Below are 26,661 nucleotides of genomic sequence, written 5' to 3'. Positions count from 1 at the left end.
CATTATCAAGGTAAGTCATTTACAGATTGATGCAGAGACGGAAGGGAGTGCTGCCACAGACATCAATGAGAAAATTCAATGTTTTTATATAGGTAGGATTGGGTACAAGTACATCTACCCCACAGTATCCACCAAAATCATATACAAATCATTGAAATAGACCCATGAGAACCAATCAGGCTCAGTCAGCATGCAATGCTGAGTTTTGGATGGGGTAGGGAGGAAAGTTAGTATAGTAGGGATGAAATGGAATGAAATGACATTAACCCTGAACAGAAGTGTGCCACATGCTACACTGTTGCTACAGGGGCCCACGTGTTTTATTACCACCTAGCCTGACTTTGGGACAGCTCAAAATCTTGCTCACTACCGTATGGCATTTTGGTTGACCTAATAAAGGTATTCTCCTACTGTGGATTTTGAAACAAATATTGTGCTGTGACTTAAAATAGAGCAGAATCTAAAAGATCCGGAAGAACACAAGCAAACAAGCAGACTATACTTTTAGCGATTGACAAGATCGCAAAAATACTGATAAAAATACAACTAGGAGTGAAACATGTTAAATTTAAAAATGTAAATCCAAATAACATTATACATTGAGATTGAACAGGAAGATTTTTAAAAATAAATAAACAAACAGAAACAACTAGGTCAGGACTGATTAATCAGAGCACTGAAGCAACTGTTGATGAACAGAATAAATTAAAATACTTGAAAAGGGTTTGTATATTTTTTGTTTCTGGCAGTCATAGTAACTTTAGGTAGCACTTGCAGAGATAAAAGGCTGACAGCAGACTTTAACTTTACTGCTACACCTAGCAATAAGCGAACTGGCAGAATAGTGACAGCTTTGCAACCCAGATACATATTTTAAACGTCTTCTTAGAACTCCTATCAACCTACTATATAAAAGCTGGTTGAATGAGAAACCAAGAACACAATCCTGTGCATATTTACGATTAAGTAGGTCACAGTGGTACTTGTGGTCCAATCCACACCTGTTCTGTAAGATTGAACCATAGAACAGGTGGGGAATCTCAGGATCTGGGGCTGAATGTGGCTGTCTATCAGGCACTTGAACCTTCCCCAGACCACACCTACGTTCCCCTAGGACACACTCCTCCCAGGTACTATGCCTTGTATTTTGCCTGGCTGGAATGTGTCCTGAAACTGTGCTCATTCTTCTAGCACATGCTTCTAGCACACATGGATGGGCATATGTGTGTGCACTATGTGGGGATAGGTGCAGGAGTGCTGGATTGGCTCCACTACCATGCATATACTGCACCAACCTCCTCACCCAACAGCAACCCCACTGTTGGCAAGCCAGGTTTGTTATATATAAAACCCTGTGACTGAAATGTAGTCTACTGTACAAAGGTAGGTGTCATATCCATTGTTTTGCCCGCTTTTTTGTCCTTGGGCTGAAAAGGTTTCCCCAGTTCTGTCAAGTAGGTTTTAATGGAAGAGTCGAGTCCATTACCAATTATCAAGTGTAAACATGCATTGCAAGGAAAATACTAGATGGACCACTGTTGTCACTCTACAGAAAATTGAAAATTCCTAAAAGAGCTGTATTTGGTTCCCTGATAGAAACAGTAACATAAAAATGCAGGTGACATCACACTGAATTTAAATACCTAACATCAATGCATGCACACTTTTAATGGCATGTACTAACCTAATAAGAAAGTGTTATATTTTGGCATGTACTGCAGTTTTCATTTGAAGGGAGTTGCACTGTTTTTACAGCTTTGGGAATTACATTCTTTAGCTGCTTTGTACATAAATTATTCTATTCAAAAGTGTGTCAAACAGATGATGCAACAGCTGCAAAGCTACCAGTATAATCCACATAATTCAGAACTTTAACTCCATATTCTGTGGGTGTAACCCAGTCTGGAAAGAACAGTTTCTCTGCCTGCCAATATTTGAGCTAAAATATTATCAATGAAATTATTAAAATATGAAAACACTGCCACAGAATATGCCCTTGGTTGTGGTTGGGGGTTAGAAACAGCAATTACCCCACTCCCAACACAAATACACATGATCAAAAGTCCACAAGCCTTGAAGAGAGATGACTTAGTGTCAAGCAGCTGCTCCTATTACTTTGGAGCATTTGGTCCAGCAGAAGCAACATTTAGGTCCCTCACCAAAGATCAAGTTCTACCTAGCCTTGAAACATGTGAAATAGGCTAAGCTAAATGTCACCTAATCAACTTTATGGCTATATGAAAATTTGAATTTCGGTCTCCATAATCCTAGTCCAGAACTCTATGCATTATAGGTAATGGCCCAAGTCACTGATGATTGCTTATGCTCTTGTCCGGAGATACCTACAATTATAATCAGGAGAGTACCTTTGCTCATGACTGAGCAAAGCTAGCAAGCAAGCTGTCTTCACTCCTGCCCTAGGTAACAAATGGCAGCAGACAGCTTGTCTCTAGCCCTACAGCAGTCAGGGGCAAACATAAAAGCATGGCGATAGCTAAATAAAAATAGGTAAACTGTTACCTACAGAGTATTCAGGGTAGATTTGACTGCTTCTAATAATGACCCATAAACTGACTACCCTTCAGTTTGACTGGTGTGCAGCCCTTACTGGTATGACTAGCTTCGACAAAACTTACACAATTGCAAATCTGTTCCAATTTGAATCACATGCCAGTACAACTATCTAGAAAGGCAGGAGTGAGGGAGAAACATGTTTATGAGTTTTTATTATATTAGGCAATATTTAGCTGATGTAAGTACTGAGTAAGAATGCATATTTCTTTTATGAAGTAGTTCAGAAAAAGACTCTTCTCAAGGCAAATTTTAACACTAGCCCATTTCTTGAATTGTAACGCACACTGAGAGCATATGAGAACACACCCGACATCTGTTTTGAAATATCTAGTTTTTTTCAATTATAGTTGACATCTCCTTTTGTTTACTGCTCTCATGACAAAGACTTCATCATTGGCCAATTATTTAAATGTATCCCATTTCATCTCTTAAGACCAACTCAAAGCCTATTGCATTCTCAGCTCTGCCTAAATTATTCAAGACCTGATTTTTTAAAAGCCTTAATTGGTAGATCTGCATCTTGAGATAAATGAAAGTGAACATACAAGGAAGAGGCACCTAAGACTTAGACCTGATACATGCATACACATTATTTGGGATTTAGGGATCAAGAGGCCAAGGGATTGCAACTAATCCCACTACCCAACCTGGTCAGCTAGTTGCTAATTCATGCACTCCCTTAATTCAGTTCTGTGGTATGCATTTGTGTTACTATTACCAAAACAAGTATACATAGAAAGGGGGAGGTAGAAATGGTAAGGATGCATGATCTTGCAAACGCATTATAACTGCCTAAATTCATCATGCTTCTCTCTCGGGCCTTGATGTCAATTTTTTGAAATAAAGGGAGACTTCCGGGACAGCGCCATCGGCAATGGCAGAGTTCCTCTGACAGAGAGGAACCCGCTCCATGAAAATTGGGTCTTGCCGCTGCAGCGAAGGCGGAGACCCTTTAAAAATCCCAGGTGGAGGAAGCCTGGGAATGTGGGATTCGGCTGACACCAGGAGCGCCTCCCCTACTCGCAGGGAACCCCTTTTTTGGGGGGTCCGAAGCGACGTGGGGTGAGTGGCGCGGTGTTTTGAATCAACTGCTACTTTTACGGAATGAAGCCGCACAGCCGTTGCCGGAGAGCGCTGACTTTTTCCTGTGGACAATTGGACTCTAAACAAGTACCTGTGAGTAGAACGGAAAATTGGATTAAGTATTAAGAAATATTTCAATTTGGCACCGAAACGGGAAGGTTCTAAACAGGAAGTCCGCCTCCCGTTTTTTGTAAATAGATTGAAGCAAAAACTTTGTAAGCTAAAGTCTGGAAAGTCGTATATAAAGTTCTAAATTTCCTTCATTCATCACCACCAAAACCCCTCTTGGAAGCAGGAGAAAAGAGGGGGATTTTTGACTGTTTAAGTCTGCAGGAGAGAGAGTAAAGAAAGATAAATTTTCCACCGTCTCAAACATGGGAACGGGGTGTCAGAGACAGAAATTTATGGGGAAAGTTCATCGACTGTGAACGGAACGTCTTTTGACAGATAGTAAAAAAAGAGAAATATATTGATTCCAATGTTGCTTCTTGCAATCAAAAGAAACAAAGTATTTGAAAAGTGAAAGTAATTTTTCCTTGTTGGTCCTGCTTAAATAGAAATTGTCTCCTCTAGAGGGAGCTTGTTAATTTGTTGCCGGAGCTGATCTGGGGACCTCACAGCTGTATGATTAGGATCGTGAGACCAGACTCTAACCTTGGGGGGGGGGGATGTGTTTACAAGAAGTCTTGGTGCTTGCTTTTTGCAAGACAAGTGCCTTGCTGGAGCAGATGCATGAGAAGATGGATTTGATGACTGTTGCAGTTAAAAACTTTGGACAAACGGTGAATACCCATATAGAAACCATTCAGGAACCAGCTCAGGGATCTGTTTTGATAGGGCAAGCGCAAGGGCAGAAAAAAATGGAGGAGGTTGTTGTTGAACCTCAAATAACACAAATGGAGAGATCCGAGGCCTTGCAGGAATATAAGCCGCTGTTCTTGAAGTTCGAATCTGGAGTGGACGGGGAGGGGGGGTCTGGAGCTGTGAGGGCTCTTAATTTTGGAAAGACTTTGAAACATGCTTTTAAATATTTTTTGGATTACAGTGTTGACTGTGGGGAATGGGACTGTGGGGAATGGGCTGATCTGCTAAGGAGAGATGGAGATACTTTTGGATTGGAGTCCTCCCGAGACCTACCCCCCAATGAGAAAGGAAAGAAAACAAGAAAAAGATCAACAAAAGATAAAGTAAAGGGCAGGTATAAACAAGAAGACTTGCAGAAGGGACATGGAAAAGATTTAAGTGCCTCGGACATAAGAGCACCAGGTTGATGGACTAGATAGACGAGAAAGGACTGACAAAACCCGAGACCAGGAAGAAGAGACGATGGATGAAGATTGGAAGGAAGTTTCAAAATTTATTTAGAAAAGTATTGTAAAATTAATGAGTATTAGAAAAATGTTGGAATGAAATTATTTGGCCTTAGCAGAAATGTCAAAAAGAATTATGAAATAATGTGTTATGGTTAACAGAATTTGGTATATATAAGTTTTAATTTTTAGAGTTTTTTAGGTAAGATAAGGTTAAAATAGATTAAGGTAATTTAAATGACAGAATATTGTGAAAGATGGAAAGGATTTGCTGAGATAATTAACAACTAGAATACAAAAAAGGGAGGCGTGAGGAGGTCGTTGAAATAATGAAAGTTAAGGATTTGGGAATATTAGACTTGTTTTTTAATTGTTTATTTTTGTTTTTTGATTTAGATGTATTGTGTATTTTGTTGTTTTTTTTTACTTTGGTTTTTATTGATCTGTATTGTTTAATTGTTATGTTTATCTATTTCTTTCTCTCTTTTTCTCCTTCTCTTGTCTTTTCTTTCTTCTTTCTTTGTAACTTTAAAATTCTCAATAAACATCATTTAAATTTATTTATTTTTTAAATAAAGATCATGCTCAATTTGAAAACTAATTTTAGTTCATGGATAATCTCTGATCACTTCTTCAAAGAAGAATTTGGGACTTGCACAAGCAGATAGGAAACTTAAAATAATACTGTTCATAACTATGTAAATTCTAGTTAAGCAACACAGATTTGTTACTTATTACTAGCTTGTTTGCCAAACAATTTATATCTATCTAAATAAAAAAAGTATCAATATTAATCACCAGCAAAATCTCACATACCCTGTTAGTTTGCCATTACGAATATTTTTCACCTTGTAGGTTGATATGAATCCACAGTATATCCAACTTTCCCCGATTTACCTTACCTGAAATACTTATCTCAATAATACTGAAAACACCATAGAATGGATATCACTTTCATCAGTAATACATCTGTATTTCCCTGCTCAAGTTTGTAAGGTCAAGATTATGTCTTTAATTCTTTTCATCCACTTATATGCTACTGCATCTAAAGGTAATCAGATTACTGCATGCACGTTGTGCCATGCAATGGCATAATAAGCTTTCCTCCAATTGCCCAAGGTACATTTCCACCGGATCTCTCATTGACAGGACTAGATTATGTTTCTTCTATAAAATTAAACAAATATACAGGGATTTTCATAACTTTATTTCTTTCGCACCAAATGCATGTATCCACTAATATTCCTCAGTAATATAGGAACAGTGTTTTTGAATTTATTTTGAGGTTCTTTTGTTTCATTTCCCTTCCAGTTTATGTGATATACATTGGCCTCAATCCACCTGACACAGATTTGTTGTTTTTAATTCCTACACCAAGTACCCTGGACAGTATGGACTAAACAATCTATAATTGAATAATTGAGATGATGCATCAGCCACCCCATAGCACCTACTTCTACACTGCCTTGGTCTGAAGATGCGACTCTTAAATAACCCTTGAAGTCCTGACAATTATTCTCCTGAAGCGTCACCCACTCCTGCTCCACAATAATGCATGAGTGTGTAACGGAATAGACTATGGGCCCTTAAAAAATTGCAAACAGCTCTCACAGGGGAGGCAGAACCACTGGAAGATCAAGCCCTGCCAGTCTTATCAAGGCTTCAGATGTTTCCAAGCCTTTGTTCAGACACCTTCTCAAGAACAGCCAGCAGGGCCCACTGGGAGCTGCCCAGGGTCCTGATTTACCTTACCTTATTCCAACTATGATGGGAAGAATCTTTGGTATTCTTTACTACTTTCTCTGAAGGCCCCAAGACCCAGAAGAACAGGATAATTAGGATAACCAAAACCCTTCTCACGTTGACAGAAATTTCTAGGTGTAGAATCCCAATGCTTAACTGTACCAGACATATCTGATACCCCATGTCATGTTTTCTTGGCTTTGGCCCAGATACAAGCTTCGAGAGCTTGTAATGCTCACCTCAAGGAAGTGCTGAGCACTAAAACCCTGCTCCCCAATAAATCTACTGTGGGGTTAACTCCTCCTCCACCAGCAGTTTTCTCTTGCTAGCACAGTCTATTTGCCCAAAATGCTTCACCTGGCCAAATATCTGTGAGGATTGCAAATAACCTGTGACTGTTCAATGTGTGTGTCTAAGATCAAATTCTCAAAGCTCAGAAATCGACCAAGACATCCCAATTTTGGAGAATATTACTCAGATTTCAAAGCTGATCTTATCTCAAATTTTAACACCTGGATTTTTTTCAAAAAAAAATTGTGAGGAAGGTGTTTTACCAAGTGATATATCATTGTATTATAGATGTTATAGTCTGTTGGGTTGAGCAAAGGACAGCCCTTTTTTTTCTATGTTCTGGTCATTACTTCACCTACAAAGCATGGAATATGATTAATAAATAGGTTTCCTTTATGCCTACCAATAAGCCTTCTAGCTAGTATTCATAATAAACTAATTGAAGAAGGTGAAAAATAAAGGTAAAGGTACCCCTGACCATTAGGTCCAGTCGTGACTGACTCTGGGGTTGTGGCGCTCATCTTGCTTTATTGGCTGACGGAGCTGGAATACAGCTTCCGGGTCATGTGGCCAGCATGATTAAGCCGCTTCTGGCGAACCAGAGCAGTGCACGGAAACGCCGTTTACCTTCCCACCGGAGTGGTACCATACTTGCACTTTGACGTGCTTTCGAACTACTAGGTTGGCAGGAGCTGGGACCAAGCAACGGGAGCTCACTCCGTCACGAGGATTCGAACTGCCTTCTGATTGGCAAGTCCTGGGTTCTGTAGTTTAACCCACAGTGCCACCCGTGTCCCACTGAAGAAGGTACTGAAGCTTAAAGCACCAGATCATTAAGCAGAAGCTTAAGCAACTATTTTACAGTCCAATTTGAGCCAGAGACACAAAACTTCTTCATTGTCCCCCATAGTAACATGTTTTAGTCCATACAAGACAACCAGAATTAGAAAGGAAGTCCAGACCACAATTACATCTACTCAAAAGCAGAAACTATGTTTAACTGCTGATGCCCACCTCCCTTCTTCTTTACAAACAAAAGACTGCTGCCCTCTTTGCCAACATCCCTGAACTTTCCCAAAACAGTGGCTGTTTCTGGAACCAGGACCCTAAATTCTGATGTTTATCTGAAAGCATTTCTGACCACATAGGAATGGTGTGTTTCTTGGAGGTCCTCAAATATACTAAAAATGATGTGAAACAAAATTAAAAACCAGTCCCACCAGTGATGCAGGACAAAAAATTTCTCAAGCTGTTTTTAATAATCTTTTTAATGCTGTAACCCACCCTGGGACCTTAGAGTGAAGGGTAGGTAATAAATAAATAAATCCCAGTACTTTCTTTTCACATGGAAATTTTTCTATTTCACAAATTCATTAACAGAGAACAGATGCCAACTGTGAATAGGATATTAGACGTCTGACTTTCAAACTTTCAAAGTTTTTAGGTTTGTTTACTAAGTATAAGTAAAATGAAACATGCTAAGTGATGCACATAGAACAGTATGCTTAAGAAATAAACCTCTGGTATTTGTGCTGAATTTTAAATGAAGGTAATGTATTTACCTGAATTTAAAATTTGCCTTATAACTACCTTAAAGAAATTATTAATACGACGCTAATGAATGAAAGTACAATATGTCCATTTATAAACATAATTTTAAATTTGCTTTTTTAAAATATCAAAATAATTACAAATACAGCAGTGGCATTCACATCATGGTTTTCCTTATACCCACTCTTTAAATGCTTAATTTGCAGGATGCCATAACACTATTTTCTAGTATTTAACCAAATGATACCATTCCAGTTGCAAAATAGCCATCAACAATGAAGAATATATTTAACAGAAGGCATTATCTGTGCCTCAAGTTCTCTCTTCAAACTGTATAATCAATTTTTTGGCTAAAACAAAAAAATTCAGAAATATTTTTACAAATATATTTGCCCAAAGGTAATCATTCTTCCTAGTAGGAGACAGTTCCTACTGAAAGACAGTTCTTACACTGAATGAAGTTTTTTTGGCAGCTTGACTATAAGCCTGAATTGATCACACTGCATAATCAATATATGTAGCAGTTTATTGGAAAGAACAAATAAGGTTATATCAAAAGTTGTTGTTGGCAATGAATGGCCCATTAATGTAACACAGCTATAGAAGATGAAAATAATTGAAAGCATGTTGAATGCAATCATAAAACCATCCTAAGGCCATCACCTGTGCACAAGACGTGAATCACAGGTTGTGCAACTGTTATGACAGGGAATATTTATCAACTACTTGATAACTACTGAGGGAGAAATGTGGATGGAGCAACCAAGTAATTTCATTGTCCCCGAGAGGGGGCAATGACAATAAAGATATTATTATTATTATTATTATTAAATGATATATACTAGAAGATAAATAGTGTGACTTGTGGGTAGATGAGAACATGAAGGCAACAGCTTTGAAAGAGAATATATTGTGTAATATCAGCATTTTTATGAAAAATAGCTCATAACTGGCTTCCTAAGTGGCAGGTTTCAGGGAGTGGCCTCTTTTTAGGGTCTATTTCTTTGTAATGAGAGCAGGCTAAAGATCGATGGTGTCTTGGTTTGTTTGTTGAGAGATATATAACCAGCAAAGTTGAAGTAAGTAATCTAGCAGGTAGTACAACAACTCATTATTTGGATTCCCAAAAAGTGACAGTTGTCACACACATATATGGACATGGACACATACACACACACAGAGGTTTAGCTAATTCTGGCAGTGAATTCTTTTTGCTCAAATTCAAGCTACAATAAACTTTCTCTGAACCTCTCATTATCCAAAGGGTATGATATTGCACTGCAAAGACTGGAAAGAGAAGATATGGTGAAGCTTGGATATATATTTCCAGCTATTACACTCTTTATTGTGTACAACATATGCAATAGGTACATTCACAATAAGACAAAATGTGTAACATGAAGAAAATTTAAAATATGGTAAGGGATAATTCTGTGTTAGGGACCGTTAAGAAAGGGATTGAAAACTACACTGCCAAAATTGTAATACAAAAAGGTCCCGCTTTACGAACAGTGCATTACCAGGAGATTGTTCATTGGTGGGTGTTGCATAAAACTACAGTAAAAAAGGGAAACCATGATGTGATCACCTGCTCCCTTATATTCCAGGCTGATCACTGAGGTCTTTGTGTGAGTCACTGTTGGTGGTCCTCTATGGCTCATGCTCACCAGGAGATGTGTGCTCAGTATTATGGGCCCATTTCTATGGAACTCCCTCCCAGCTAAAATCAGATGAGACACCACTCATTTGAACTTTCAGTCCTTGGTGAAGATTTCAACAGACACTTTAAGCATTTTTTTCTGATTTCATGGTTAATTTTAATTGATTTTATCTTTATCATATATTCTGTAACATTACTGTACATCAATTAGAGACTTAGGGTGTTGGTATATAAATTGTTGAAATAAAATAAAACAAGTAACTCCAAGCCATGGAATTAAGAGCTGCTTGTCTGTTCAGCATCCCCATCTCTGGCTACAGTGATCTCAAGAGGAAAAGCAATGACTATTACCTTCTGTATTTTGCTTTGCTATAATATCTGGCTGAATAATAATACTAAAACCCTGGAAACAACTGCCTAGGCACTTGTGTTTCAGCAGGAGAAATTCTTCTTCTGAGGCTGCTTTTGACATGCAGGTCTGGACTAATTTTGATTTGATTTCTTCAAGCTCTCTAATTCTGTTGGAGTCTTGAAGTTTTATCAGAGTGCTGGTAACATTTATGAAGAGCTAATATAGCACAGTGATTGCAAGCATGAGCTATGACCTGGGAAGTCCCAGCTCAAATTTCAGCTCAACTATGAATTCACTGGGTAGGGGTGCGAATAACAGCAAGCCTTCTGGATCAAACCAAAAGACCCATAAACTGCACAGAGGCCAAGCAGATGCTCCATGAAATATACAAGCAATGCATGAAACAACAGCTACTCCCCCATTCTTGTTTCTCAGCATCTGGTATTCCGTGGCAAAATACCTTTGAATATGGAAATCTTAAGACTAACACTCAAAATCAGATTGTACTATACTAACGTCAGTAGTATGCATACCTTACAGAATTATAGTAAGCAGGGTGGGGGGTTTGCTTGTTTTTAAAAAGGCTTTAATATTTCAATTATATTCAATGGGTGGGATTCAACTAATGAGTCCCACCAGCGGAAATCATCCACCCTCCTCGCTCCCTGAAATTGGCTCAAGTGGGATCTTGAGAACTCATGGAACAGCACACCGGAGTGGGTGGTGGTCTATCTGGCAAGCCAAAATGCTTGTCCTGACAGAATGAGAACCTTAGAACAACACTGAATTCCTCCAGTATTTTCTTTTTGAAAAGAGAAGTTTAAAAGGGAATTAGTATTTAATACATATATATATATCAATAAACATAAAAGTGAATCATGAATCATAGCTATCTATTAAAGACCATGTTACCAGTGAGAGAACCATGTGGGGATCTGACTTCTAAGATTATAAATGACACTATAATTAATGTATTATATTTATAACTGTAGGCTTCTTATAGGACTGAGAGACTAGTAAATCACCAGTGTCCAGGATCCAAGAGATACCATCCTGTATCTTACTAAAACCACTGTTTGGAAATGATAATGGGCTAGATGAGGACCAATAAAGTGAAGCTGGATGCAAATAAGGCAGAGGTTCTGTTGGTGAGGAGCTGACAAGTTCCTCTGATTGGTAGACTGCCTGTTCTGGATGAGAATGCACTCCCCTTGAAAGATCTGCATAATCTGGGCGTATTTCTAGATCCATCCTTGTCACTGGGTGCTCAAGGGGCCAGATGGACCTCCAGCAACAATGATCCCTGGACCGGGAAAGTCTTGCCACAGGGATTCATGCCCTGGTAAACTCATGCCTTTTAGTGTCATATATTACACCTGTGATCTGCATGCCACCTATTCATTTTTGAGTCACATATAAGGTGCTGTGATGTACTTTTAAAACCCTAAATGGCTTGGAGGACAAATACTTGTCAGAAGAGTTTTGTCTTGGCATTTGCCAGTCTTGGCATTTTGTCCTGGCATTTGCCAGTCTTGCTATCTGAGGGGGATCTTAGGTTCTGCTAATGGGTAAAGGGCAGGTGCTAAGGGTGGGTGATTTCTCAGCTGTAGCACCCTGCCTGTGGAATTCCCTGCCTTCACAAGGCTCTTTTGCTTTCTATGACCCTCCAAGGTTTGAGCAATTCAGTTACTGGCAAACATACTTTCTAACCACCTCACCCCTCTATGACATTAGGAAAGCTTCAACAGAGGCTTCATCATCAACACTGCAAACAAACCATTGGGTATAGTCTAAATTACTAATACACAGTACAGATTCTTAGTTTTAAGTACTTGTTCATGGAAACGCAAATGTAAGATCTGTCACTCAAAACACATTAATACTCAAGCACTGGGCCTTGATTTGAGCCAATCAGAACCTAATTAAAAGTATAACATGCTATTTACCACAAAGGTATATTAAGAATAGTACAGTGGTACCTCGGGTTAAGTACTTAATTCGTTCCGGAGGTCCGTTCTTAACCTGAAACTGTTCTTAACCTGAAGCACCACTTAAGCTAATGGGGCCTCCTGCTGCCGCCACGCTGCCGGAGCACAATTTCTGTTCTCATCCTGAAGCAAAGTTCTTAACCTGAAGCACTATTTTTGGGTTAGCGGAGTCTGTAACCTGAAGCGTATGTAACCTGAAGTGCATGTAACCCGAAGTACCACTGTAATAGTTGTGATAGTCATGAAGGTAGAATTTGAAAAAGGGATACAGATATCAGTCTTTTTAGTGTGGAGCTGCTCTCTACCATTTTCTCTAGACAAAAATGGGAATATGTAAAGTCACACAGGCATTTAAATAAAAGAAGTACAGCAGAGACAATGAGATAAGGTTAATATATAAAGTGGAAAGGAAAGGGAGGAAAGAAAATGACAACATTGTTTGTGCAGATTGTAGGTAATTAGGGAGCTCCAGATCTCAAAACAGAACAAGTGCTTCAAAGCACATAAAACATAGATTTATGCTAATTACACTATCTTTACAAACATTCTCTCTACCCCTCAAAAAACAGGAGACTTTATGAACTATGAGACCTTTTAAAGTTCCATGAAGATGAAGTATTCTAAAGTAAGAGACTACTAGTAAGAAAGTGAAGCAGCTGCTATTCTATCAGCACCCATGGTACAAATTATTCAACCACTGTTGAATTTTGTTGCTGGACCACACACACCAGTCTGGCCAGAGTGTCCAAAACAACAACCAAGTTGTTTAACAGATGTATATAAATAATCTTATGTTAAATATAATTCATTGCCCTAGAATACCCTTTTGAAGTGCAGAGTAGTACCAGTGTGATACACCAGATCAGCACAATCCAAGTCATAGTTTAGGAACTTGAGTGCATTGCTTCAAATAAATATTTTATTAAGAATATCTTTTGCACTTAATGAATGTGAAAACAACTGAATCCAAGGGATTCCATTTTAGATAACACATTGTCTGGTTGCTCTGAAGTTCTGTTTTGTTTTTATCAGCATATTGTACTTGCTTTGGTTATACACAATATTGTTGGAAGCACTTGCTTAAAATTTGTTTAAAAGCTAACAAGTAGCTCAAACAGCAACTTATTTACAATGCAATGACTGCATGCAAGTACTGTATCATATTCTGAACAGTTACAGCCCATTTTTAATGTATTTAACAATTTCCTGATCAGATGCTGAAGCAACATCATGCCTGATCCTGGAGACTAACTAGATTAAGTGAATCATAAATGCACCAGAACACAATTTTGAGCAGAAACACTCCTCTTCCCTTCCCCCATTTCTAGCATCAGGCTCCAAGCAATGAGTGGGTGAGATCACAAAAGAAGGCTCATCTGTAGAGCTGTCATATGGTTTTCAGTCCAGTCAGCTTCCTCTTTCACAAAATACTGGATATTTGAAAACCAGGCTAAGATTTTTATTGCCTTTGTAACCAATCCATTTCACTTCCAAGAAAGCTGCTATGACTACACATATCTCACTCGTGCACAAAATGAATGACTTGCAATGATGCCTTCCACAAAAGGCCGTTACTTTCCGGTCTGTGTAGTTTTCGAGAAGCCATATGCATTTCCCTAGGGATCCTTTTCATACACAGAAGACCACAACGGAAACGAATTCACAAAACAATTATCAGAAGGAACATCAGCAGAAGGGAGGAGGGGAGAAAATGTGCATAGAAATGTAAATCCATGCTTCGTTTTAGATAAAGGCTGCTTACAGTCAGTGCTGCATGCCAGGCTGAAAAACAGAAGCTTCAATTAATTATTATTATTATTAATATTATTATTATTACTACTACTACTGGTACTATTGCACACACACGCCTTTTCTATTTATCGGCCAGATGGTTTTTGTCGTTGTTGTCGTTTCCTAAACGAGGGCCCGTAAAACGAATCGGAAGCAAATGGACAGATGAGAATCCACAGTGGAAAGGGAGGGGTGGGAGAGAGAAAGAAGGAAACCGATCCCAGAAGAAAAGGCACAAAGCAAAGAAGCTGCACTCACGCCCCTTCTAGACATGTTTTCCACGCAGAAGCGTATGCGGGCTGACGAGAGGAGAACGGGCTCGAAGCCTCCACCCCACTGGAGAGAGCGCCCGGGGGGAAGGTTTGTTATCTTGGAGGAGGAAGGGGAGGAAAGAGGAAACGGTGGTTTTAGTAGCTCCATCTGTATCCAATCTGGGCCATTGCAACCCCCACCCCTCGCCTCCGTGCTCTGTGGAGTCCCGGAGGGACAATGCTCAGCGGGCAGGAATAGCAGAAAGCCCCCGACGGGAAACGTAGCATTGGAAGAAGCGCTCGGAAAAGAGCCAGTGTCACTGAGGGGCATGCGAGCCACCCGCCTCCCCTGGAGGAGGAGGAGGGCGAGGGCAGCAGGCGGAGCGGGAGGCATACAATGCGCCGCATTTAGGGCTCCATCCCCGGCCGGGGGAAGGGAAGGCGCCGCGGCGCTCGGGCGGAGGGGTCCCCCCGCCCGCAGCATCACTCACCCCGCTTGGGAAAGGCAAAAGCGCTGGCTCACAGGCCCACCATCTTCTCCACAGAGAGGAGGACGCGAAGGGAGGAGGAGGAGGGGAAGGGCGCTCGCGGACTCCCCGCCTCTCAGTGCCGCTCTGGCTGTGTAAGCAACCGCTCGAACGTTATTACCAGCATATAGCGGCTAACGGCGCGGAACAGGGGGAAGCTATTGCGCAGGCGCCGCCTCAGCTCGCCAGCGCGGGGAAAGAGGGAGGGGGGAGGGGAAATGAAAAGAATGGATTTGCAGCGCCCCAGAACGGAACCACTGCGCATGCGCGCTTCCGAGCGAGTAGGCTCGCACTGCGCAGGCGTCCTGTTTCAGACAATGGGGAGCAGAGGTGATAATAATAATAATAATAATAATAATAATAATAATAATAATAATGATAGTAATAATAATAGTAGTAGTAGTAGTAGTAGTCTCCTCTCCATTGGGAAATAGAAATGTAGAGTTTGGAGGATACGTTAGTGAGACGAGAAACATTATATTTTGTCCTGTGCGATCGCTGCACACGCCTTGCTTCTGCGGGGGGCGTGAGCGAAGAGTAAAAAACGCGCCCGAGCGCGCAGTTGGATTGAGGGGGGAGGATGTATTGTGCGCACGACCTCAAACGAGGATGAACGCACCTATTGTGGTACCGCCGGCAGCCGCAGACGTATTGTTCTACGTTGTTGTGGTGCGAAACAACTACAACTCCCAGAAGCAACTGCGACGAAGCCTTGTGGGCGTAACGCCATAGTAATGGCGCGTTGCATGCCGGGCAGGGGGGGCCTGGAACGCTTCCCGCTTCTTTAACGCCGCGCGAGGCGGCGGGGCTTCCCGTCTGCCTCAGGGGGGATGTCGTTGCCGCCTGTCGCCAGCTTCGTGGCCGGCCTGGGCAGCGCCTCCTCGCCCTCCTCCTCCGTCACCAAGCGGGTCCTAGAAAAAGACCGTTGCTTGGTTGTCTAGCAACGAGCTTCCTCGTGAGAGGCGTCGGAAGCGCGCCGCTCCCCATCCTGGGAGTTGTAGTCCCTCCGCGGTCAGCGTTCCCATAATTTTGAGAGGTAGTAGGAGCAAGGCTGGACTACAGCGACCGAGAGCCACCGGGGAAAGCCTAGAAAAAGGTTTCCCTCACACGCCTCCCAATGCAGGAGTCTGTCGGGGCCACGGAAAGAGCGGCGGCGTGTAGCCCGAGACCCGACTGGGGAAGCTCGCCGAGTTACTCTCCCTCCATGAGGGAGGCCGGAGGGGAGTCGGGCTTGGCGGAGTCTCTGGAGCGGTGTCAGCAAAGCCTGCACGGTGAGAGAGCGAGAGGCGGGAAGGCAGTTTTGGCTCGCGGGACCTCCTTTCAGACCCCCACCACCCAATGAACTCCTGTCGCCCCCCTCAGTGCTGCTCAGCACCCACAGATCCGCCTTGCAGCTCTTCAGGGATGCGTCTCTAGAAATGTGTACCAAGCCAAGCGCGTGGTGGCCCTCTGTGGGGCAGATTTCTGCAGGCGTGGTGGGGTGTGCCGCTTTCCACTTCACGCAGAACTGTGTGCATCAGGCTGAAAAAAGTAGCGGATTCTCCAAAACTGCAACTGCCAGCTGTCGGTTATTTGGTCTGCCTTGGGTTCACTGGTGCATTTTGTTTTTTGTTTTGTTTTTAATCGAGGTGACACCTCTTCCCACTCTGTATACCCCATATCCTGACCCCTCTGCTCTTATGTGAGACACTCCCATGTCCTGAAGGCTCCTTAAAGGCTCTTCAGGGTCTCCCTTCTGATAAATGCCTTTTTATTGAGGAAGGTTATTGGTGGTTGCTGTGCAAGTTGCACCCAGTCTTCAATGAAACTGATTTTCTTAAATCTTTTTTGGTCTGGCTTTGACACAGATAGTTCAGTAGGAGGTGTGTGACCTGCTGATTCTCCTGAACCTCTGACCTGCTTTTGATACCACTGACAATGGTGGCTTATACAGGCTGACCAGATTGGGAATTGGGAGGCAACAAGTGGTGGTGGTTCCCTTCAGAAGTTTTGCTCCTGCTTGGATGATTTCAGTAGATGGACTGCAAGTGGGAGGCAACTGCTTGACTTCATTTTATTAATGTTGTGTGTCCCCCCTCCCTGCCCCACACACTATTTAACATCTAAATTCAACCACTGAATGAGGTCATCTGTACCATCTGTACAGTATGACATCATCTCTGTTCTCTTTATCACACCCAAGTGATACACGGGAAGTATTGAATGTTTGGAACCAAAAGTCAACCAGGAAGGTGGTGTTCAAGCTGTTTGGATAGTGTTGCACTTCCTCTAAAAGAGTGGTCCCAAACTGTTTCCCCCACGGATCACTTGAAAAATTGCTGAAGGTTTTTCCCTGCATGTTATAGCAGTTGTAATGTCCTAGGTTAGATACAGTAGGATTTTAAACTGTATTGTTGTATGCTACTCCAATTTATGCGCAGTATGAGATTCCAGGGTCTGTGTCATTATGATATATGGTTTATTTACACACATACAAAACCTGAGCCTATGATGCAGGGGATCAAAGCACCCTAAAAGGGCTTTGCTTCTGTCATAGCTGTGGCTTTAGATTCAAACAGAAATCAAGAATTGCATTTGAGTACCCTTGCTGTAAAAGAGCAGGTTTACTACTTAGGGTACCAATAGATCCACTGTTTTAACTGGAGATGCCAATGGCATCTGTGGTACACCAATTTTGCTTGGTGCATCAGTTGTGATCCTTTCTTGTAACCTGAACTCTCACAATGCAATTATGCAAGGCTAACTGGAACGGAGTTTGAGGAACATACTGTGCTGATGCTTAAATAGCTGTGCTGGTAACTGGTCCCATTATTTAAAAGTTCATACTATTACCCATAAACCCTTAAATGGCTTGAGGTCTCACTACTTGAAGGGCTGCCTTTTTTGACATGAGCTTGCCTTAATATTTTGTTCATTAGCAAAAACTTCCTGCCATCTAAAGTTAGGTGGATGATGACTGGCAGGGAGGATATGTTTTGTTGTGGTGACTTCTATTTGCAATGCTGTCCCTAGGGAAGCTCATCTAATACCATCTTTGATGTCTGTGATGATTTTTTAAAAAAATCTGCCCAGGCCTTTTAGTATGTTGTAAAGTAAGTGTCAGTACTATCTTTATAGCACTATTGAATTTTATTGCTGTCTATGCTTTCAATGTTTTTATGCGGGATTTTTGTTGTATTTATTGTTCTTAAATTGAATACCCCAGCTAGAGTCTTGCACTGATAGGCAGTCTATAAATTAAGTTTTTAAAAGTGTTCAATGTTCCCCCTTTGACCACTGTCACCAGATCTGCTATGCTTCCGGGGTGACCTTTTGTCAAAAGATTTGGAAATGACAGTTCATTTATTTTGTTTTTAGGCAAAAGTTCATCTAATTAAGCTACAGGAACATGAGGTTGTAAAAAAGTGATAACGCTAACTTAGAACGAGGTACTTGGCAAGGCCGCCTGCTATGTCCACTGCTGTTTGCACTCTTTCTGGAACCCTTAGCTAATCTCATATGAAATAATAATCACATATCTTAGTATCAAGTGTGGCATTGAAGAGTTCAAAATTGCACTTTATGCTGATGACAGCAGTGATGGAATTTTCATTCACAGACCTTTGTGAGTGTTTTTAGCACCCTCAGTGAATTCAATTATAAGTAACCCCAACCCAAAAAAGCACACATTTTCTTATATAAGCAGAAAACAAAGGCCATGCAGAGTAGACACTCAGAAGTACCTAAGACATACCACCAACAAGAAAATAAGTTTCTTTTTTTTTGCAAGTGCACAGCACAACTGTTGGAGGCTGCTCCTCAGGTCTGGCACTGCAATTTTTGATTTCCTGTTCCAATTCCCACTTGTTCCTGCAACACTGCTAATGACTTCCACAGTAGAGGAACCACTGGGGCTTGCAGATGAGATGGATGCAAGTCAGACAGGTGGGCAGTAGATTGGCTATATTATGCCAGTTTGGTATTATATAGGCTGGGTTGAACTGTTGAACTGTGTGATATTGATGCAGATTTTATGAAGCAGCCAGCCACCCATATTCCTGAGTCCTTTGGAATATTGAGCTGCTGGTTTTAAACTAGAGTGGCTTCCTAAGCATAATTTGGCTATTGTTGCAGAGCCATGGAAGATGCATTCACACACATACAAAAAAAAAGGGGGGGGAGAATACCTTTTAAAAAATAACAAAGATTCATAGTTGCCACTGGTGCATTAGCAAACATCTTCGTGGACACCTACCTGTGCTGTAACCCTATATCTACTTAGCAGAACTCAGTTGGAATTATTTCTGAATAGACATTCCTAAAATTTGCATTGCATAAAATTCTGAAGTACTTTGAATTTTAATCCTCTGCACTAACCAAACTCAGTTGAACTCAGTCTTCCTTCAGCATATAGGCACAAAACTAGGTTTTAGCGTTAGAATATTTCTTCCCAACTCTATAGGGTTGCCATATTTCAAAAAGTACAAACCAGGACACCCCGAAAGTTGTTGAGCTTTTTCTAGGAAGACCCCCCAAGGTGGGATTTCTCTGTTTATTTGCTGAAGATCCAGGACATACCGTGTTTAGAGTAAGAGAAGGAAGGCAAGTTTATAACTGTTCTGTGGGGGAAATATATATTTATAATATACTGGTGTAATAAAATAAAATAAATGTAAACCCACCTATTTTCCTAATCATATTATGAGCTATTTAAGCAATATATATATCCTGTATAGTTGTATATCACTATTGGAAATATGCTCTTTTTATTCTAATATTTTTCTCTTCCTTAGTTATTCATGTTGGTTTCTTCTATGGTTGTTGTATGTTTCCTTAGGGTTCTAATGGTCAGTCTCATTACATATGTTAGAACATCAAGGAATGTCTATATAATTTTGATTATAATGCTGCTGTTCACAGACCGCGCTACTAAAAGCTACGCTCAATTGAAGTATGCCTTCGGTGAAAAAGATCTGGCAATGGGAGAAGGTGCTCAGTTATTTTCTAATACAGATCCTAATGAGAGTGAGAATAAAGCTTGGCATGAGCTACAGCACAACCATGCAGGTTTGAAACTTACATTTTTGGGTTTTGTTTCCATTTACAATGGCACTATTTATAATGTACCTTGCCGATTTTTTACAGTTAATCAACTTAAAGCTTTATTACGACAACAAGAAGAAAAAGAGACTGAAACTTCCCCATCGAGGAGGAGGAGAATGTCACCCACAGTAAGCATTATCCTCTTTTTTTCTTTTTAAGGAAACAAATAATTACATGCCTGATGGCAAAGTATCTATAGAAGCAGCATTTATGCTGTCACACTTGGTGAATCACATAGACGTTCAGCAAGGCATTAATAGGCTAGTTAAATGTGTTTATTAAAGATGTAAACTTTTATATTCATTGCTGTCTAGCTTTACTTCAGCCCCATAAATCTGGCCAAATGTATGCAACATGCACAGACCCCAGCAGCAGGAAATATATGGAAAGCAAGTGATCTGTATTTACTTTTATTACACTATGTGAATACAACACCAACTAAGGTCTGATGGTGTTTTTAGTTGTTCATGGCAGAGGTAATGGAGAGCCTTTTCATGCAGTGAAAGATCTGAGAGCCCATTCTAGTGTACGTGTAATTATTATATTATATTATGTTATAATATCTTTGCTCAGGTGGTAGAGGCTGTTTGTAAAATGTCATTTGCAGGCTGTTTAGAAGAATACTTAGACCTAATTTTTACTCCATTGGAGCAATGCTCAGCCTATCAACAGCAAGTAGACCATGTTGTCCCAAAGCCAGAAGTCTCTCAACAAGGATTGCTTCCATCTTGTCTGGATTCACTTGTAACATATTAACCTTTATCACCTGAGAGAAGGAAGCCTGCTTGTATAAAAGTATTAATATCTGAGGAATAAAGAGCCAGTTAAAATGAAACTAAAGTCAACAAATGAACGCTAGTGCTAGCATGCTCTCTGTTTTAAGAGCTTATCCTAAGAGTAAAGTATTTATGATCTTCTAAGCACTCTTAATGAGCACAGAAGAAAATCTGGCTTTGATTCAACAATCTTACAATATATCAAATGCAGATAACACTTAATGTAAGTTATTTAATTTTAAAGCATTTGTTCAACATAAACATTGCTGGAGAGGGTCTTGCTTATAAATGCTTACTGTGCCTAACTGATTTATTTCCTGTAGAGAACATCTAATGCTACAGATCAAAATTTGCCTGCCCTTTGTGATCTCATTTCTATCATTAATGACCAGTCACAATACATTAACCACTTAGAAGCTGAAGTCAAGTTTTGCAAGGTATTGTACGTTGTGCTTAACCTACTTATTACTTGTTCTGTCATGTGGATTACATTGTGTATATTCAGAATTGAAACAAAACATATATCACCACAAGATAGGTTATGCCATCTATTTCCTGTTGGTTAGAAGCAGACCTCAACCAAAAGATACAATTTATCTTCAGTCAAACGTATCTTAAATAGGAACTAAACACATAGAAAAAAGGACTGTGAACATTATGTGACATAATGCTGGTACATTTCTGTTCTTCAGCCTCTTTAGTTGCATCCTTATCATGCTAATTGCATATCCAATTGCACACTTGCCCCACAGCACACATGTACTTGCAACCACATATTCCTCAGTTGCACACATGCCATATACATGCCTGTCACTATGTTCACATTTAACACTTGCAAACTCGCTGGCCTTCTCCAGATGACCCATGAGCATTTATCCTGATTTGCTTGCACAAATCTTATGTGGAGATTAGGCTACATCAAGCCTGTTTGTTTGTTTGTTTGCAGGGCAGTTATACAGCAAGGAGCATTCATCCTGCATTCATCCTGATTTTCTGGTGGGAAAATCATATGTTGAGCCCAAACTTTTCAGTGCATTCCCTGACACTTTCCAAGCCAAAAAAGTCTGTTTCTTTTTTTTAAGTGGATCTGTTACATTTAGGCAACAGAGTGCTTTAATCCACATTAATTATGCAGGTCTAAATCTCTAGTATGAGGTTGAATCCCTGATGCAAGATACTGACAGTCTGGAGGTGGCCAGTGATTCACTGAAGTAGACATGTTTTCTTTGCAGTTTGCACTTATTACTTCTTGACCTTTTGACTAAGATGAAGTTAGTGTAATTTGCACTTGTGAGTCTTTGCCTCTTATTCTCCGCTCAGCCCTAAATAAGACATGCTTCTTCAGGTTATATTCATGACTTCTAAGGGTTGCTGATTTTGAGCTGGATACAGAAGGTTCTGTAAAGCTACCTAAGCACTGCCAGAGTAACTTCAGATGATAGAAAAATGCATTTTACAGTTTTAAGGAATGCAAAATATCTATGCCTGGGCTGTTCTTGTTTTTAACTTACTTTTTTACTGTGCTGCAGTCTGGTAGTTGAGAATAGTGCTTTGTATAGAAAAACTGAAATTGCAGAGTTTTGAGAAATTAAAGGACAAAGTGCGAGATTGGCTTCATTATTTCCAAGTAAGAGAGGCCTTCAATTTGGATAAAAAGCTGGGTTTCCAGGTGGAAAAATCGAAATTGGAAACAGAATTGTTAGAGCCTAAAACTAAGATTCTTTCAAGAATGTATAACTTGCTGTTGAAATGGAACACTCAGGATGAAACAGTTAAATCAGCAATGATTAAATGGGCACAGGATATAGGTCATAATATTTTGTTTGCTGACTGGGAAAGGTTATGGACCACCAGTATGAAATTCATGGCATGTAATGCTCTAAGAGAGAATATTATGAAAATGATTTATAGGTGGTACATGACCCCAGTCAAGCTTGCTAAAATCTATCACCTGCCTGATAACAAATGTTGGAAATGTAAAGAAGCTGAGGGCACTTTTTTTCACCTTTGGTGGACATGTCCGAAGATTAAGGCTTTCTGGGAGATGATATATAATGAACTGAAAAAGGTATTTAAATATACCTTCCTTAAGAAACCAGAGGCCTTTCTCTTGGGCATAGTCGGACAATTGGTGTCAAAGAAAGATGGGAGAATAGTGCTTTGTATTCCAGGTAATGCTCTTCTGGTGTAAAAACCTTCCATCCATGTTGGAATTGGCCTCATAAGTGACTGTAATGTCTGACATTGGATAAACAATGCTCTCCCCAAGCAAAAACATGTTTCTTCACTATGTAATTAATCAGAATTTATTCAAAAGTGGACATTAATCTTTTATGCTATAGTCAAGGGGACCTGAACAGATTTGAGAAGAGCATTTCATTGCCGCGTTTAAAGCAATCTCATTACCATCCTTTTTACAGTATACATATTTGACTTTATAGGAGGATTTATCTGAACTGAAGTCTCAAATATGTACAGTTGTGCTTGAAAATGAGAAACTCCATGATAAACTGGAAGTCACAGCAGAGCACACTTTGAGAGAACAAACCCTTCTGGATGCCTCAGTAAGTTTTCTGAAATTTTTATGTGTCAGTTTATATTGATTATATACAGCTGTACTTCAATAATAAATCTTTAAAATATATGGAACTTGAAAATACAAAAAAAGTATAATATACAATAGCCACACAGCTTAGTTTACTACAGTCATACCTTGTGTTGCATTCCACTCTTGTTACGGACTTTCAGCTTATGAACGTGGCAAACCCGGAAGCTCGATCGCGCCATGCACATGCATAGAAGAGGCGCTCTATTTGCGGACTTTTCTGGGTGCGAATGGCACCCTGAAACAGATTAAGTCTGCAACTAGAGGTACCTTTGTATTTGTCATGTTCTGGTATGCACAGTGTTTTTGTTCTTTTTACATAGAAGTGATATGCACTGAAAATAAAAGTGACTTTTGCTAGCCGTAGGTGATTGCTAAATTAAACCCACCGCCCAGTCACCCTTAGTTCTTTCTAGCTATACTTTTTCTGACTTCAAAGCAGAAGCACATAATGGCTTCCTTCCTATCATTGCACAAGCTGGACGTAATTTCAGTCGTTTGGCTTTTCTGCCCCGTCTCCCCAATACAGTCCTGAACAATTTCTTCTGGAAATCATGCAACCTTGGGGATATGTTGCCAGGGTGGGTTGCAGTAGAAGAGGGCAATTTGTGGAAGTGTACTACTTGCATAATATTTAGATGTAACACAACGCTATTAACATGCTGTTTGTGTAACTTCATAGGATATCCCATTTTCATATATTGTGTAATGTTTTTCTTTGATGGATGGATGGATATGAAATGGGCACAGACACTGAACAGCTATTGTTCTTGTTTCAGGGAAATACACAAAATGCTGGTGGTGATTCTCATGTTTGTGAAACTGCCAAATCATCTCATATCAACGAGCAGGCTACAGCAGCTACATTTCTGGTGGATAAATGGCAGCTAGAACTGGTCAGTGCCTATTAGAAACCCACTGAACTATTCATATGGCATTATTTTATTTACTCTTCTGGAATAGGAAATTACTTAAATGTCATCACAGAGAATTATGGATAAAACAAATAAAGTGACCAACATAATACAGTTGGATCCACAGCTTGCAGAAGGGAGCTGGCAGAAGCTGATATTTCTCCTTCCCCAAGCATCTCCCCAAAGCTTGAGGTTTGAAAACCCTGCTCACTTGGGTAGACAGTTGCTTGGAGGCTGAGGAGGAAAGTCGGAATGCCGGAATTCCAAAAACCTGTTGGAAGCTTGCAGATAGTGCTCAAGAGAAGAGAGGGAGGGAAAGTAAGCTTCTGACAGTCACTTTCTTTGGACCTGCCTCTCAAACTAATCAATAACATGGAATGTAATTTTTGAGTTGGAGAGAACTCTTCCTCGGTATACAACTGGAGAATTTCCTTTCTGGATCTGTTCAATGTCCTTCAAATTCAGCATTCTGGTCTCTGGCAGGGGCTGATCAGATGCACCTGGAAACCTCACAGACATGATGCTTGTCCTCCATACCGAGTAACCAAGATACAGGGAGGAATTCAACATTGTGCATCTTCTGATCAGTCCATCAGTGCAAGCATTTTAAGTGAATTGGTTTAATGAAAAGAAACTATTTGCTAACTGTTGCTTGATAGAATGGTTTAGCAAAGTATCCATTAAAGAAAACATGCATATGATTTATAGTACTTGAATCAATTTGTATTATAATCTTTGGAAGCTAAAATAAATCTTAATCAAGGAAACACTGGAATGGGAGACCTTCACTACAGAAGCATCAAATGTTGTATATGATGTGCTGTGGAATTTCTTAAACCTCTTGAATTTAGATTCCTATATGAACTTAAATATTTATACCAGGCCTGGCCAATCCAGATATTTCATGTTCCTTGACAGTTTTAGAGTTGCACACTTCTATTCCCTTTTTGTTTTTGAGGAGTTTTTCTTTCCTCATGGAAGGGGTTAAGGTAAAGGTAAAGGACCCCTGACAGTTAAGTCCAGTTGTGAACGACTCTGGGGTTGCAGCGCTCATCTCACTTTACTGGCTGAGGGAGCCAGCGTACAGCTTCCAGGTCATGTGGCCAGAATGACTAATCCACTTCTGGTGAAACCAGAGCAGCATATGGAAAAGCCGTTTATTTCCCGCCGGAGTGGTACCTATTTATCTGCTTACACTTTGACGTGCTTTCGAACTGCTAGGTTGGCAAGAGCTGGGACTGAGCAACAGGAGCTCACCCCGTCACGGGGATTCGAACTGCTGACCTTCCGATTGGCAAGCCCTAGGCTCAGTGGTTTACACCACAGCGCCACCTGCGTCCCGGGTTAGCAATCTGTAAAGAAATATTTAGCTGGAAGTTTGAAACTTGTGCTTTTTATTATATGGATGTGTTATATATTTTGGGTATGTGTGTGTGTGTGTGTGTGTGTGTGTGTGAGAGAGAGAGAGAGAGAGAGAAAGAAAGAAAGAGAAAGAGAAATCTTTTTGCATTGTTACTACTTTTGTCATATTTTTATTACGCTTGTTTTAAGATCTGTTGTCACTGTAGCTTCCTCCTGTATTCCTTATTTATTACTTTCATGGGTCTCCTCGGTTACTTTGGTTTTAATATGCCTTTTAGCAAATGGTTCATTTAGATCCTATTTTTCTGTTTGTGTGATTGGTGTGTCAGCTCCCACACATTCCATTATGCCCCTCATGAATATTCATTGCTATACTGCAGTTTGCTGCCCACACCCATTGGTGGGGCTGCATAGAATGTATGTGTTCTGTGTTGTTTTCTCCTTCCCCATAGTCATTCCTCCCTACCATCTTTATCTTTATCTTTACCTTTTTCTATTGTGGGCATGCATGCATGCAGGAAATACTTGTGTGTGCACTTGACAGAAAGGGAGGTCATGCCAGGTAGAATGGACAGATCCATTTCTGTAGTGACCCCATGGCTATTACTGTGTAAGCTCCTTACTATGATGCAATGCAAACAACCTCCTCCTTGCTAGTTTTGGTAGGTGAGCTCTAAAAATGTTTTTGCTGTAGGGTCTAATAGGCTGTAGCCTCTGTTTTTAATCCTGTAGTGTTATGACTGCCTGTGATATATTGATTTGAAATGTTTTTAGTAATATTCCGTTATTGTCCTTGTGTTG

At 40.4% G+C, this 26,661-nt stretch overlaps 2 protein-coding genes across 13 annotated transcripts in view; one reads left to right on the top strand and one right to left on the bottom strand.

Moving 5' to 3' along the window:
• The window catches only part of CEP170 (centrosomal protein 170), a 76,569-nt gene extending 60,689 nt beyond the window's left edge, over window positions 1-15,880 (bottom strand). For 6 of the 11 annotated variants that reach the window (XM_082214969.1, XM_082214974.1, XM_082214977.1 and 3 more), the window contains exon 1: window positions 15,086-15,279. The gene's annotated coding sequence lies outside the window, so the exon portion shown is untranslated. Of the gene's footprint in view, window positions 1-14,601; window positions 14,708-15,085; window positions 15,280-15,740 lie in introns of those variants that run through there. The other 5 variants (XM_082214975.1, XM_082214976.1, XM_082214971.1 and 2 more) reach the window with 3 other exon arrangements.
• SDCCAG8 (SHH signaling and ciliogenesis regulator SDCCAG8) overlaps window positions 15,424-26,661 on the top strand; it is an 89,743-nt gene continuing 78,505 nt past the window's right edge. The window contains exons 1-6 of one of the 2 annotated variants that reach the window (XM_082215023.1): window positions 15,424-15,451; window positions 20,021-20,167; window positions 20,246-20,331; window positions 21,303-21,416; window positions 23,421-23,543; window positions 24,364-24,480. In XM_082215023.1, the coding sequence (XP_082071149.1) occupies window positions 15,439-15,451; window positions 20,021-20,167; window positions 20,246-20,331; window positions 21,303-21,416; window positions 23,421-23,543; window positions 24,364-24,480 (600 nt within the window). In that variant the 5' untranslated portion in view covers window positions 15,424-15,438. Of the gene's footprint in view, window positions 15,452-15,970; window positions 16,393-20,020; window positions 20,168-20,245; window positions 20,332-21,302; window positions 21,417-23,420; window positions 23,544-24,363; window positions 24,481-26,661 lie in introns of those variants that run through there. The other variant, XM_082215022.1, reaches the window with a different exon arrangement.

Source organism: Podarcis vaucheri, assembly GCF_965113315.1.
Source record: "Podarcis vaucheri genome assembly, chromosome: 3".
NCBI classification, from domain to species: Eukaryota; Metazoa; Chordata; class Lepidosauria; order Squamata; family Lacertidae; genus Podarcis; species Podarcis vaucheri.
The sequence above is the reverse complement of the archived record's forward strand: the minus strand, read 5'-3'. Positions and strand labels throughout refer to the sequence as shown.